This window comes from Onychomys torridus, chromosome 3, assembly GCF_903995425.1.
Source record: "Onychomys torridus chromosome 3, mOncTor1.1, whole genome shotgun sequence".
Taxonomy (NCBI): domain Eukaryota; kingdom Metazoa; phylum Chordata; class Mammalia; order Rodentia; family Cricetidae; genus Onychomys; species Onychomys torridus.
Genome location: NC_050445.1, coordinates 145,953,152 through 145,969,400, shown reverse-complemented (window position 1 = coordinate 145,969,400; position 16,249 = coordinate 145,953,152). Strand labels below are relative to the sequence as shown.

General features: G+C 42.7%; 1 protein-coding gene and 1 non-coding gene across 2 annotated transcripts in view; one reads left to right on the top strand and one right to left on the bottom strand.

Moving 5' to 3' along the window:
- Window positions 1-1,104: 1,104 nt before the first annotated feature.
- Crebl2 (cAMP responsive element binding protein like 2) overlaps window positions 1,105-16,249 on the bottom strand; it is a 30,313-nt gene continuing 15,168 nt past the window's right edge. Inside the window, exons 2-5 of the mRNA XM_036182001.1 lie at window positions 12,440-12,637; window positions 9,630-9,774; window positions 8,657-8,693; window positions 1,105-4,057 (exon numbers count right to left, since the gene is read on the bottom strand). Coding sequence (XP_036037894.1) covers window positions 8,680-8,693; window positions 9,630-9,774; window positions 12,440-12,637 — 357 coding nt within the window. The 3' untranslated portion in view covers window positions 1,105-4,057; window positions 8,657-8,679. The remainder of the gene's footprint in view (window positions 4,058-8,656; window positions 8,694-9,629; window positions 9,775-12,439; window positions 12,638-16,249) is intronic.
- On the top strand, window positions 14,628-14,736 carry LOC118580924. Its single transcript, XR_004944585.1, has one exon. It is a non-coding gene; the product is annotated as a U6 spliceosomal RNA (small nuclear RNA).

The window sequence follows — 16,249 nt, the reverse complement described above, 5'->3', positions numbered from 1 at the left end:
TGACATTAACTCTGTTTCCTTACTGCAGATGCAGTGTCTGCTTCCTCACTGCAGATGCAGTGATACTAACCTTGCTTCCTCATTGTAGATATGGTGACATCAACCCTGCCTCCTCACTGCACATGCAGTGACTAGGTGCCTCATACTCATGGTTTAAGGACTGAACCTTAAACCATGGGCCCAAATAAACCCTTCATCAGGCATTTTGTCAACAAGAAAATGCAACAAGAAAAATGACAAAAAACGACCCAACTTACCACACCAGTTACCCTTTGAGAGTGACTGTGTGGACAGATGAGGAGTCTGGCTGACTAGATAATTCAAAGTGACTCAGAAAATGTAATGAGGACCTGCCTAGTCCCGTTTAAATAAAAAAGAATTAGGTATATGTGTGATTGTCTTAGTGTGTGTGTGCACCACCTATGTACAGGAGCCCAGGGGATCCCCTGGAACTACAGTTCCAGGCTGTGTGAGCCACATGTGGGTTAAGGGTGCTCTGCAGGAGCAGTAAGCCCTCTTAACCACACTTGAGTGCAGAAGCAGAAGATAGCTCCCCAGAGTCACTTCTCCCCCTTCCACACTGTGGGGACTGAACTCAGACTGTCAGACTTGGCAGCAAGTGCCTTTGCCTGATGAACCACCTCAAGGACCCCAGACCCCCTTTTCTCTTTTCTTTTCTTTTTCCCTTTTCTTTCTTTCAAAGATTTATTTATCATGTATACAGTGTTCTGCCTGCATGTATCCCTGCAGGCCAGAAGAGAGCAACAGATCTCATTACAGATGGTTGTGATCCACCAAGTGGGTGCTGGGAATTGAACTCAGGACCTCTGGAAGAGCAGTCAGTGCTCTTCACCACTGAACCATCTCTCCAGCCCCCGCCTCTTCTTTTCTTTCTTTCTTTTCTTCCTTCCTTTCTTCCCTTCTTTATTTTTTTCCTTCCTTCCTTCCTTCCTTCCTTCCTTTTTCTCCCCTCCCCTCCCTTCCCCTTTTCTTTCTTTCTTTCTTTCTTTCTTTCTTTCTTTCTTTCTTTCTTTCTTTCTTTCTTTCTTTCAACTGCTCTAGGTAGATTCAGAGTATTTCAGCATTGTGAAACAGGCAATTTGACATGATTTGATGAATATACTTTATTTTTCATAAAAAATATAATTGTACAATGCTCTTCTAAGAAAAACATCCTTCATTGCCCCCAAATACCATGTGGTTTAATTAGCTCTCATCTTTAAAAAACAAAATATGTATTTTAATATATGTAACAACATGCAGCTGATTTTTGTGAAATATATTTATTTTTGTTAATTTTACTTGCCTTTAACTAAAAGTGAAGCCCAGTTTAAATCTGTATTTTTTATAACCAGCCAAAGCAAACCCATCACAGTTCAAAGATGGTAAACTCTAGACGGTGATGCTAAGCACTGTCCACAAGGCAAATAGTGACAGGGACGGCTGCTATAAGGTTCTGATTCAGGTATCACAAAATATTTTAAATAAGATAGAAAACAAGAACTTCAGTTACAGCCTAAAAGTTGACCAGACCAGATCAATTCCATATTGCACTGGTTGCTCCAATATGTGGGAAGTGGGTTCTAAAATGATAGAGTCAGATTGGTGTGAATTCACAATTATATTTTCTCCTACATCTCCGAGATAAAAAGAAAGAGGAGACAGGCTCTGTGGAGTGAGGCACAGGCCTCTTCCTGCCCTGGATGAGGGCCCAGGGCTCTGTCCTCTCAGCCTGCTGTCCTCTGGGAAGGAAGTGCAGTTAGTCTGCAGTGCCACTGGATGGGAATGGAGATGAAGATGCTGTTGGATCAGGATCAGTGATGAGATCCCAGGCTCTGAGGGAGAAGGGCCAACACAGTTCCCAGAGCACTCACCATCAAGGGCCATTCTCTTGGCTTGAATACTCCAGAACACTAAAACGATCTAGGCACACAAATAGACTCAAAGTGCAATCAAATCTCACTCCAAAGTCCATCTCCTCTACTTGGGGCTGACCCTGCAATTACTGTCAGAACCTGCAGAATCTTCAAGCACAATACAGACATGCCACTGAGGAGCCACATTCATCATGGAATGTTTGCTTTGAAAACAACTTTTCTAGAGAATTCAAAAGGTACTGAACAAGCAACATAAAGTCATGGGCTGTTCTGCAAAGTAAAAATAATATGACTGAGTAGACCAGCTGGTAGAACACACCCATTACAGTCTGAACACTATATTTAAAAACACTTAAATTCTGAAGGGCCTGAATATCAACAATCCTTTGTCTACATTTATGGTCCTAAGAAGACATTAAATATCCTTAAATGTCCATTTTTCTTAAACACAGAGAACCCAGCAAGCTGGGCTAGTGGTCTGTCGGCAGTCATACACACCTAAGTTTGAAGCTTGAAATCAAGGGATCTTTAGGGTAAGGGGAAGCATTTGTTTAAATGCCTGCCAAGAGATCCATCTCATGTTCCACCTCACAGACAACCTGTCAGGCAAGTCTGAGCCATGGCTTGCAGGCTGCACATGCCTCAGAGTAGCTAGGAAATGTGTCCCAGCACAAAACTGTAAACGCACTTAAAACATTCAGTTCTCAGGCTTCAAGTCACAATGTCAAAGGCTGGACATGCCTGAAGACTATCACACCTCCTCCTCAACTGCCAGTCTGTGGCAAACACTTCTTTTTTGGAAGCCAAGTTCCTGCCTCATCAGCGTGAGGAACAGTTCTAATTTAGCAGCAACAGAGAACAGGGCATCTGACTGAAGCAGCAAGAGTGAAGATGTAGAGTCCTCATCCTCAGCATATCCTACTATGAGCTCTGCCCCTCAACCTTCACTCCATGCCATGTAAATGCAGCTATGATACAGAGCCACCTGCCACTCCACATACCTGCCAGGCCCCGAGCTGCAGCACAAGGTACAGCTCAGGATGCCCCACCACAGTGGAGGCACAGGCTGAAGTGGGTACGAGCACACAGTCGGCTTCTCTCCGGCTCAGAACACATTCATACGGACACTCATGTCAGGAAGAGACTGAGTATTCTGCCAACTGCAACAGCCGTTAGCGTTACCAGCAGTGTGCCCATGCTCTAGACAGGAAGGCAGACACTCAGTCTCAGCAGCTAGTTTCATTCTGTGTTCTTCAAAAAATATTCCATGCCTTAGTTGAGTACACAAGCAAATGTGTGTGAACATTCACTCCTGTCTACCATGTACATGTAGACATACAACGAAACACATGTGCACATGCTTACTGCAGGTTAAGATAATGAATGCTACTGAAAGGTTACTTTTCACCTAAAAATAAACATGGCTAATTCTTTTCCAAGCATGGATTTGGCCCAAGCCAACTTTCATAAACACAGTCTGAGGAAACAGCACAAAGAGGCTGTCTGGGGCTTTCTTGTTGCATTTCTTATGAACATTCTTTAAAACAGGCATATCACTATGGATTATAAAAATAGAAATGTATATATCTGTTAATATGTACTCACAGCTTATGCTGGAATGGCTCGCAGACGGTCAAACATTACTCAAGTACATGGAAAGGAGTAACATTGTGTCCATAGAGGCTGAGAACCACAGGGAACAACACAGCCCATTTGGTTTTGTAGGTGATTAAAAACATGAAGAGAAGTGACACCTGAACACACACACACACACACGCACACGCACACACGCACACGCACACGCACACGTACACACACACACACGGGTTACATAGGAAAATAGAAATTAACCAGAAAAGCCATATGGCTAAGGTGCAAACATGCGCTTTTCCTCTCCTTTCCTCTACTCCTGGGGTTTCAGGCATTATAACTTGTTGACCAGCATGTAGAGCAATACAGAACAGGTCTGAATGTTGGCAAGTCTTCTAGGTGTGGAAAATTAAAGCAAAGGCCTTCGTGATGTCTGATCACACATTTTGGTAGAAACTTCGGATTTACAGACATGCCTACTGAGCAGTAAGCGGTAAATGGAGCCAAGAAGCAAAGTCCTGGCCATTTGTCTTCCATTGACCTTGGACCATTGGTTTTGATCACTGGCTGCATTTTATATGCTCTTCATCCTGGATAGAAAACAAATGCACCAATGTAAGAATGCTGTTAGTAAATGAAGTTTGACTAGTCAGTTTTTAAATTCATGGATTTGTTTATTCCTTTATTCTTGTGTGTGTGTGCATGGCACACATGTGGAGGTCAGAGGACAAGTCTTCACCTTACACTGTCTGAGACAGGGACTCTGTTGTTTTTCAACTGTGTACACCAGACCTGCCACCCTCTGAGCTTCCAGAGACTCTCCTATCTCCACTTCCCATCTGGCTATGGAAGTGCTGGGATCACAGACCATACTATGGTGCCTGGCTTTCTGATTCTGGGAACACAACTCAGGTCCTAAAGCTTTCATAGGAAGCATTTTACTCACTGAAGCATCTTGCTAGCCCATCATAAACAGTCCTAGTTTTTTGAGACAGGATTTTATGTATAGCCCAGGGTGTCTCAATCACTCTAAGTAACAGAGGATAACCTTGAACCCCACTTGTCAAGTGATGGAACGACAGGTGGGCACCCCCATACCCAGCTAAAATTCTTGACTTTTTCTTCAGGTTAATATATAGGAAGGCTTCTGTTGATGTTGTTACTGCTTAATTTGTTATGAGACAAGATCTTACTCCATCCCAGATGGCCTGGAACTATGTAGCTATAATGGTTAGATTGACAGACTATCCAATCACCTGGAAGAAGGGCTTGTGGGGGATTATTTTGTTCCACTAATTGATGTGTGAAGACCCACCTTAACTATGGGTGGCAGCATGTCTGAGGCAGGAAACTCTGGACTGCATATGTGGACAAAAGGATCTGAGCAGTAACTTCATGCATCCTTCACTCTATGCTTCTTACTGAGAATATGATGTGAGCAGCTTCCTCAAGCTCCTACCTCTGACTTCCTCACCATAAGGGATTGTACTCTGAACTGCAAGCTAAAATAAACTGCTGTAGAATAATCCTTCTGTACATTGTGAAAATGCTTTACTCTCATTGTTAATAAAAAGCTGATTGGCCAATGGGTAGTTAGGATTTTGGGGGCAGAGAGAATGCTGGGGAAAAAAAAGGACAGAGTCAGAGGAGTAGCCAGCCAGATGGAAAGGAAGCAGGACATTCAGGAAAGATAAATGGCATGAGCCATGGGGCAGCACATTAGATTAAAGAAGAGGGTTAATTTAAGTTGCAAGAGCTAGTTAGTAATAAGCCTGAACTACTGGCCAAGCATTTATAATTAAGTCTCTGAGTAGTTATCTGGGAGTGATTGCTGAGACACAGAAAAACTCTGCCTACAACAAACTCTTTTCCAGTTGCTTTTGTCAAGGTACTTTATTATAGCAACAAGAAAAGAGACTAAGACAGTAACCCAGGCTGACCTCAAAATCATAGTCATCATTTTGTCTCAGCCTCCTCAGTGATCAGTTGACAAGTATGAGTCATGTGTTCAGCTAATAAGACTTTTTAAAAATTATAAATATATAGAAAATTAGTTAATTTGGTTATTTTCACTAGTTTAACTTAGATTAAGGTCCAATGTTATCTATTAAGAGTTATTAAAAACCCAATTCCTTTAATTTCATAACTCTTTTTGAGATAGGGTCTCATGTAGCCTAGGTTGGCCTCAAACTCAGTAAGTACCTAAGGATGATCTTGAACTCCTGACAGTCTTGCCTACACCTCACTGGGCACCCAGTGTAGCAACATTTACTTATAACTATTTCAAGTCCTCCCAGATAATAAGAACAAAGAAGAAAGCACCTGACATTTTCATCCTCCACCTCCTGGGTGGCAGACTACATACCAGAACCCCTGACATCCATTCTAAAATCTTCACTTTCTTCAACCAACCAGAATGTGCAAGACATAAGCCTCTGTGCCATGTGAGCATTTGTGTCTTGTGAGCCTGTGTCATGTCATAAAGGAAACTGAGCTCATTATGCCCACAGCCAAAGGCACTGTAATATTCTTAGATGACATGGGTAAAATTTCCCAGCCTAGATTTAAGAATGGAATCTTTTGGTATGATGCCAAAAACATGAGCAAGAGAAGATAAAAGAAGCTAACTAGACTTCATCAGAGCTAAATCTCTGTGTATCCAAGGACACTATCAGGAAAGTGAAAATACAGCTGAGCAAGCAGGAGAGAAGCCTGAAAGCCATACACCGACTGCACACCTAGTACCCAGAGCAAGAGGGAACTCCTAAAACTTCACAGCAGGGCATGGGGATACATCTATAGCCTAGCTCACGAGAAGCTGAGGGAGGAGGAACACTGAGTTCCAGCCAGCTTGGGCTGGATAGTGAGATCCTGCTTCAAAAAACACAAACAGGACGAAACCCTAACTGAAACACTGGCAAACTTAAACATGTCTCCAAAAGGCATATACAAATGGCCAAGAACAAAATAACACAAGAACAAAACACAGAACCAAAATTCATTAAGGATCTGCACAATGGGGGACAGTGGGATGGCTCAGTGGTTGAAAGTGCTTTCTATATAATCCTGATGACCTGAGTTTGATTCCCAGAACTGACATAAAGGCAGAAGGAGAGAACAGACTCCACACAACTGTCCTCTGAGCTCCACACCTACTCTGTGCACACACATACACCTCTTCATGCACACACATGGTAATAAACACAATGATATACTACTCCATGCTTACTAGGAGGGCTATAGTTTAAAAACAAACAGCCTGGGCACTGGGCATGGCGGCACAGACCTGTAACCTTGTTACCTGGGAGGGGAGGCAGAGGCAGAGGAAGGAAGCTTAAGGCCAGCATGGTAAACATGAGTTCTGGGCCATTTGGGATTATATAGCAAGACTCTGGTGCCCAACTGTCTCTGTCATTCTAGATTTTTGGAAGTTGCTTACAATGCATTTCCTGTTTACTTAGGTAATATTATATCCTTCTGGGTCTTTGATGTAGTTGAAGACTAGATAGTTATAATTTTCCTTGGTTATGATTAAAGATAATTTAGATATAAAACTTTATACTCACAAATATAGGATAGATAGAATATTTTCTTTAATTTTGCTAAATACAAATAGACTAGATAGTGTAACTGTAATTCTTGCTTGATAACTGTTTGTTATATGTAATTTTACTATGTTAAAGTTAAAACCTTCCTTTTTAATTAAACAGAAAAGGGGAAATGCTGTGGAATAATGCTTTTGTACACTGGTTTAATAAAACGCTGATTGCTCAGTAGCTAAGCAGGAAGTATAGGCGGGATAAGCAGACAAGGAGAATTCTGGGAAGAGGAAGACTGAGTCAGGAGACACCAGGGAGCAGCATGTAATGGCACATAGGTAAAGCCACGGAACATGTGGCGACATATAGATTAACAGAAATGGGTTGAGTTTAAGTGTAAGAGCAGGTCAGTGGTAAGCCTGAGCTAATGGCTGAGCAGTTTAACTAATATAAGCCTCTGTGTGTTTACTTGGGGGACTCGAGTGGGAGAGATCTGTCCTGACTGCTGGCAGGCCAGGACACAGGAAAACTCTCTACTATAAGACTCCTGTCTTAAAAATCAATCAATCAATCAATAAAGAACAATAATCCCAGCACTCATGAGGCAGAGGTAGGTGAATCTGAGTTTGAGGTGGTCTACAGAGCAAATTCCAGGACAGCTAGGGCTACATAGAGAAACCTTGTCTTGAAAAACCAATAAATAAATTAACTAATTAAAAAAAATAAAAAAACTTAAAATAGGGCTGCCACAGTGGCACATGCCTGTAACCCTGGCTACCAAATAGGCTGAGGCAGAAGTGTTAACTGAGCCCTGGAATTCAGTCAGTACCAGGCAACACAGTGAGATCTCATCTCTCACAAAATAAAATATAGAAAATAACAAGTATTGATGAGATGTAGAGAAAGCTCTGTTGGGGGAATTTAACATACTTTGGCCATCATAAAAAAAGAGTCTGGCAGTTCTTTAAAAAATTAAACAGAGTTCCATGTGGCCCGGCAGTTTGAGTCCAGGTACGTATTCAAAACAGCTAAGCACGCTGTGGTGGTCCTCCCAGCACTTGGGAGGTGAAGGCAGGAAGATGAGGATTCAGGTTCTCCAGCTATACAGTGAGCTGCAGTATCCCCACCCAAACAAGTCAAGCCATACACAAATACTTGTATACACATGTTCATAGCAGCAGTGGTGACGGTATCCCAGAAGCCAGAAGGTAGAAACAAATGCCTATTAATGGATAGATGGATAAACAACCGTGGTATGTGCATCTATAAAATAATGGACCATAAGAAGGAATGGAGTTCTGATACATAGTATAACATGAATCAACCACAAAAAGATTAGGCTAGGTTAAAAAAGTCAGATGCATTAGATACTAAATGATCCCATTTATACAAAATATCTACAATGGATTAACCCACTGGGACCTAAGGTCCATGGTTGCAAAGGGTTGTTTTATGGTCCAGGGTTCTCTTTTAGGGTGGTCACATATTTGTAGTTAGAGACGACAGTTGTGTAATGTTGTAAATATACAATGCCTCTGCTTGACATTTTAAAATGACAGGTTTTTTTTTGAAGTTGTTCATTTCATGTTACATGAATTTCACCTCAACAAATATAAAAACAATTGTGGGCTGGGCATGTTGAGAACTTACCTCCCATTTCTGAAGCCACGGGTTCAATTCCCCAGCACTGTAAAAGAAGAAAAACACCCTCAGTTACAACTTACTGTAGCAAGTCCCTGAACTTGTGAGACTAGCTTCTAAATTTACACTTGAAAGACCCAGGACCTCACCCAGCCACTCTGCTATTTCTCCTCATTTCCCTGTTTTGGTTTTTGTTCTGGGACTGAATCCTGGGCCTAGAGGAGTGGTTCTCAACCAGTGGGTCAAGACTCCTTTAACAAACCTCTATCTCCAAATATATTTACAATACAATTCACCCTTTATTTTTTTGTTTTTGACTACTGGGATTAAAGGCATGTGCCACTGCCACTCAGCTTACAATTCATAACAGTAGCAAAATTACAGTTCTGAAGCAGCAATAAAAAATAATTTTATGATTAGGGACCACCATAATATGAGGAACTGTATTAGAATCACAACATTAGGAAGGTTGAGAACCATTGGCCTAGAGTATGCTAACTTTTAACACATAGCCTGCTGCTAAGCTACAGCCACCTAAGAATACAGTTCTTTAGCACTACTACTGTAGTGAATGTCTAAGTTAAATGTTAAAGTACCTTGTAAGTTGTGAGTAATAACGCAAGAAAAAGAAAGTGGGTTAACAACACTCTGAGGTCCATTTTAAATTACGGGCTGTCTACCACACAGTCATCAGCTGGCTGGGTTACTCTGTCTGTTGACATGAGGTCTTTCTATGAAGCCCACGCTGGCCTCTAGCTTGCAGTTTCCCTAAGTGATGGCAGAGCACGTATATACTACCACACCCAGCCCTAGCTGGCTTTCATTTCAGGGTTTAGGGTCCTCTGCCACTACACTTGCTGATTAGCGTCTTTAAAATGACATTAGTGCTTCACTTTATTTCAAGTCACATTGCTTAGTGGTTGACACACACTCTACCTTGAGATGCTTGCGTAACAGGAATGCTCCTGTAGTTGGTACTCACACAGATTGGTGTTAGCCTCCATCTTCCCAGCTTTGGGATGCCTGCTTGAGCTCTGCTGACACTTGTTCTGCTCCTCTCCAGTGAGGAGGGCCCTTATTTCAGAAGGGATTTTCCCTTGGTCCATGGCCATGCACCATTGCTTGTACTGAAATATTTAATACAGTTAAGTAAAACGATAAGTCAGAGTTCTGGCAGTACATGTGGAAATCCTAGACACAAGAGCTCCCCTGAGGGCTTGGCTGTAGCTCACTGCTAGAGCACTTGCTGAGTATGCAAGAAGCCTTGGGTCTGATATCCAGTACTGGGTGTGGTGAGACTTCTAGTGATTTCCTTTCTCTAGTAAATATTCACTAAATAACTACCAGTAGTACCTGTACACATTACTATTACATGTGTGAGAACACACACACATTCTACCACAGTGTACACTATGGACTTTGGGGATATACAAAGTGAAGCAAATCAAAGATTCTGCCCTCAGGCAACTTATACTGTAGAAGCTAAAATAATCATTATTAATAATGACGTATGACAGATCAAATTCAGCATAAAAATCAATAGCAATGTATTACAAAAAAATAAACTGAATAGCATCATCTGGAGCATACTTACTTTCTTCTCCTCATGTCCTTATTACTTCTTTGCTTTTGTGCATGGGTATATGTGTATACGTGCATATGTGCATGTCTCGCTCACTGCACACGAGTTTGTGTAGAGACTAGCAGTTGATGTTGGGTATCCCCCTGAATCACTCCCCTCTTCTTTTTCCCTGACCTGGGAGCTCACCCATTGGCTAGATTGCTGGCCAGCTGGCTCCAGGGACCCTCATCTCCCTGCCCCAGGACTGGGTGTCAAGTGTGTGTCACTGTAGCTGCTCTGTGGATTCTGGGGATTGAACTCAGGCCTTCATGCTTACATGACAAGTGGTTCACCCAGTCATCTCCTCAGTGCCCTTTAAAATTGTACTCATTGCTGTGTGTGCGCTTACATGCCAGCATTTATGCGGAGGTCAGAGGAAGGACAATCTGGTGTGTTGGCTCTCATCTTCCACCTGAATGTGGCTCTTGAGGCTGACAGGCTTGTGTGTTGAGTCACCCCAAGCCCCTCTTTAAATTCTCGGGGCTTGTACCAGCTGCGCATGTGGAAGTCACACAGGACAGCCTTGGAGTCAGTCCTCTTCCGCCTTAGACGGGGTCACTTGCCACGCGCTGCTGCATAGGCCAGCCCAGCTGGCCCTGAGCTTCTGGAGACTGCTGTTTCTATCCTTCATCTTGCCAAGGAGCACAGGGACTACAGATGTGCACTACCATGCATCCTGCTTTATGGGGCCCTGAGGATCTGCCCTCAGGCACCCTGCTCACTTAGTCATCTTCTCAGCCCTGCATGTTTTATTTTTAAACATAGTCTATTCATAGAGTCCAGAGGCTGGCCTTGAACTCCCGATCCTCCTGTCCCTATCCCCCAAGTTCTGGGAGGCCAGGCATGTACCACACACACAGCTTCATTACTTTCTGAAAAGCCAGCTTGGCAACAGTCATGGTAGTACCATCTCTTCTCTCACCTGTTTCCTCACCCCTGAGTTCACAGTTAAAGGGTTTAAATTATTTTTTCTACTCTCACATTTCTACAATGGCAATAAACTGAATGTAAAGTAAATAAATTCATGGGAACACAAGTGGCAGCCTCCCATGTAGAATCATGAACTGTTATGTGGCTTTTTCCACTTAGCAATACATCATGAGCATCCCTCTCCATCAGTAAATACATATGTGCACTGTGATTTTAGGTACCCCAGGTACTAGTGCCTCAGCCTTCTAAGTGCTTCCCCAAACTCGGCTGTATCGTGATCACCCCACACTGGTCACAAATAGTCTCATATATGCATACAGTGTGATTTATAGCTAAACAATCTGCTAGTGCTCTTTAGTCCTTATTTGGGGGTGGGTTAAGACAGGGTCTCTTGTATCCTAGATTGATTTCCAACTCATCAGATAGCTGGAAATGACCTTGAACTTCTGATCTTCCTGCCTCCTCCATCTCCTGAGTGAGGACTACAGGCTTGTGTCATCACACCCATTTCATGAAGTGCTGGCATCAAATGCAGAGCCTCCTGCATGCTAGACAAGCACTCTACCAGCCAAGCTGTATCCCCATTGTTTTTAACTTCCATCCCACCTACTACAGTGCCATGAGCTATATGTGGAAGTCAGAGGAAACCTGCAGGCACTGGTTCTCTCCAGGCACCGGGGCAGGTTAGTGGGGGTTGAATGAAGGTCATTAATCTTGGTGGCAAGCACCTTTACCTGCTGAGTCATCCTATCAGCCCTTTGTACGGTGTTTTGTTTTGTTTTCTTTCTTTTCTCTTTTTAAAAATGGGATCCTTATTTTTTTTTTTCAATTTGGGGGGAGCTACAGCTCTTTTTTAAAGGTTTATGTAATTTATGAGTACTTTGTCTGTATATATGCCTACACACCAGGAGAGCACATTGGATCCCATCAAAGATGGTTGTGAGCCACCATATGGTTGCTGGGAATTGTACCTAGGACCTTTGGAAGAGCAGCCAGTGCTCTTGACTACAGAGCCATCTCTCCAGTCCCCATTGTTTTTCTATCATAAACAATACCTTAATGTTCCCTCCAGCACTCTATTAAAAAATGCCTGTTTTCCTACAATGTGGCATAAAAGACTAGCATTCTTTCTGGCATTTGCCAGTTGGACAGGTGAAGACTGGTATAACTCCTGTTGCACTGTGTCCGCCACTGACAGCTGAGTTAGGATGGGTGTTTGTCTTGCTGCTGAAAGACTTTACCATTTCCAGTTCCTCTCGAAGTGCACATATGGCTCTTTCCCGACTGGACACCAACTCCTCCAAGTACTGGTACCTCAGCTTTTTCCTGGCCCGGCATTCTCTTGCACTCTGTCGGCTCCGCTCAAGTTTTGCTTTCAAGTCAATTTTGGCTGGCTTCCGCCCTCGTTTACCAGGCTTTTTCACCTTGCCTCCAACAACCTTCAGCAAAAGAGAGGAGACATCAGCTTTTCCTCTTAGTTCTATGAAAAAGCAAATATGGGTGCTTACAAGCAAAGAGAATGTTTATAAATAATAAGGAAGTGAAGCCTACAGAGCCAAGAAAGCGTGATCCTGTCTCACAGTCTTTCTTGGGCCCCAGTTTTTCATACTTTTGATATTGTGAATGTGAGATAAGGTATAAGGCAAGCTTTTATTAGTTCATCAATAATGATAAAGTTTAAATAGTTTAACAATAAATTCTATAAGCCATCTGAAGATGCATATTTTAGAATTTTTTAATGTTTTTAAATTATGTGTGTGTAGGATTGTTCATGTGACAGCAGTTACCTATGGAGACCAGAAGAGGGTGTAGATGCCCTACAGAAGGAGTTCTGTGAACTCTGACACAAATGCTGGGCTCTGAACTCATTTCCTGTGCAAGAGCAGTACCTGCTCTTAACCAGTGAGCCATCTCAGTCATGTTTATTGCCTTGAGAAAACTAAAATAAGTAAAAACTTCAAAATCTGGGGCTGGAGAGATGGTTCAGAGGTTCAGAGCATTTGTTGCTCTTGTGGAGGACTCAGGTTTGATTCCCAGGACCCACGACCATCTGTAACTCCAGTTCCAGGGGATCTGACATCCTTTTCTGGCCTCCTCTGTCACCAAGTATGTATGTGGTACACAAACATACATGCAGGTAAAACACTTATACACATAAAATAATGAAATAAAACTTTTAATTTAAAAATAAAAAAATTAAGTTTATCGTAATGTCTTTTCAAGTTTTTTGTGTATGGGTGTTTTTCCTGCACAGTTTGTATAGCACATGTATGCCTGGTGTCTGCTGAGGTCAGAAAAGGGCACTGGATCCCTTGGGGCTGGAGTTAGACAGTTGTATGCTGCCATATGGGCACTAGGATTCAAACCTGGGTCATCTGTAAGAACAAGTGTTTTAACTATGGAGCCATTTCTCCAGCCCCAGGTTACCATGATTTTAATGTAAGAAAGTGAACAAACAAGAGCTTCTTTGCTGGGTCTGACTACGAACAGGTTTTATCTTGTGTATATTTCAAGATTTTTTTTTTTTTTTTTTTTTTTTTGAGGATGGCTGCTGAGAGTTTATTCTTCGTTTGGTGCAAGGCACAGCTATGGGGTCTGGAAAGTTCAGTGCTGTTAAGAGAAGGGGCTCTCTCCAGCTCCTGCTGTTGCTTTTAGCAGCCTGTCTAGTTCTGGCCCCACCACGGAAGCTTTGGGTTGGCTGGTAGTTCTGCCAGGTCAGGATGGGGCCCTGCTGTTGGCCTGGCCAGAAAACTGGCTGCTTCTTCATGGTTTCAGGAGCCAGGCCGCAGGTGATCCCGATTCTGGAGGCTTAAAGGTGGAGGGGTGGGGCGGGGGTGCAGGGTGGGGGTGCGGGGTGGGGGTGGATGGAGGATTCTGTCGAGTGCTCAGAAAACTCCAATACTGTGGCCATGATTGGGAGGATGGGCTTCCCGAAAAAGCTGGTCTACTAGTGGTCCAGGTCGGCCTTGGAGAGATCCCAGTGGAGGGGCATGGTGTCCCCAGAGTACTAAGCACTTCAGCAGGAGCTGTTGCTGGATGAGGAGCCCAGGTGTCGCAGATGGTTATGGGTAACAGGAGCGAGCCACTGGAAGGGCTGGCTGCGATGCTTCAGAGCCTGTACACTGTGGATATCTCTGTGGTGGTCTCGGCGGCAAGGCCTGGGGTCCTAGGTTGCAGAACCCATTTGCAGGGATAATCCACTGGAGACTGCTACTGGACCACCAGTGCACATGTACTTACTCACTTTTTATTGTTAAGATTTTAAAATTAGATAAAATATATAATGTCTATATTAAATCGTATATAGGTTAATATGTATCCTAAGTGACTTAGCTACAAGCTCCCTCTTCAAATTTATTGAGCCCATAGGGAGAATCAGGAAGACCCTGATTTTTTAAAAAGCTTTGTTTATTTATTTTAAGAATATAAGTGCTCATTTCGGCAGCACATATACTAAAAAAAAAAGGAATGATACAGAGAAGATTAGCATGGCCCCTGTGCAAGGATGACATGCAAATTTGTGAAGTTCCATATTAAAAAAAAAAAAAGAATATGAGTGTTCTATCTGCATGTACAACTTTATGCCAGAAGAGCATTAGAGTCCACTATAGACAGTTGTGAGCCACCATGTGGTTGCTGGGAATTGGACTCAGAACCTCTGGAAGAGCAGCCAGTGCTCCTAACTGCTGAGCCACCTCTCCAGACCAACCCTAAAATTTTCAGGAAATGTTCCCTCCTGCCTGTAGAAGCCAGTAATCATTGCCCTAGACTGTCTCAGGTTTCTGCCTGCTCCCAGACTCACACTCCAGATCTACATTTACTTACTGCTTAGGCACAATTATTAGGAGACAAAGACATTTAAACTTCCTCAGTTTGGTTTGAAGCCAAGTCACACTCCTGCCATGCCACTCACTCTTTGCGTCTTTCTTGCGGAAGTCCTGTTTGGACACAATTTTTACAAGCCTCACAACTTCAGGGCTCTTTAATTCTCCACTATTTGACTGTCCGTCTCCTTCTCTGACAAGACTGAATGATGCCCCATTTTCCCTGAAAACCACCCTCAAAGACAGAGTGGAGCTGGAGGTCAGTGACAGAGTTGGGGCTCAGAGGTAGAATCCAAGCTGTGTAAAGCCCTGGGTTCAATACTCATCTCCACCCATATAATCACTCTCAAGAATGCACATTTACACTCTCAATATACTGAGTGCTTTTAAGGCAATTCTAAAAGAGAAGGTATAAAATGAAACACCAGCAGTTAATCACTGCAATAAATGTAAAACCTGCAAGGCAATACAACTAAAGGGCAATATTCATTTGTTTATCTGAGACCAATAATAGTATCACATACAAACAATGCCAAGCACACTATAAAAAGCAGACCACCAAATATAATGGTTAAAAATTTAAAAACCTAAGGCTAGTGTTGTGGCACACACCTCTAATCTCAGTATACTCTAGGAGGAGATAGGTGGACTTCCATGAACTTCAGGCCAGCCAGGGCTACACAGTGACCTTGACTCAAAACCAACCAACCAACCAAAACAAAACAGAAACAAACAAACAAAAAAACAAAACCTATTTATTTATTTACTTATTGGTTCTGGAGCTCCAACCCAGAGCCTTAGCCCTAAAAACCAAAAACTAACACCCTCCATACTTTAAAAACAAATAGGCCATTTTTATACCTTCATCAAATTCCACTTCTATGCCTCTAGAATCTTACAGGATAGCTATGAAAAGAGACAGGCTAGTTCATAGCTGTGGGGAAGACAGTGTCATTTCCACTACCATATTAGAAGCTGTCAGTGGACTGGAGTGATGGTTCAGTGGTTAAGAGCACTGGCTATTCTAGGATCAGGGTTCAATTCCTAGCACAAACATTGAGGCTTATAATCATCTGTAACTCTAGTCCCTAGGGATCCAGTGCCCTCTTCTGGCTGATGTGGGCACTGCATGCACTTGATACACATAACATACATGCATGCAAAACACAAATATTTTAAAAAATTTAAAAGCTAGTTACTTTTATACTTTCTCTGGTAAGTTTTAAC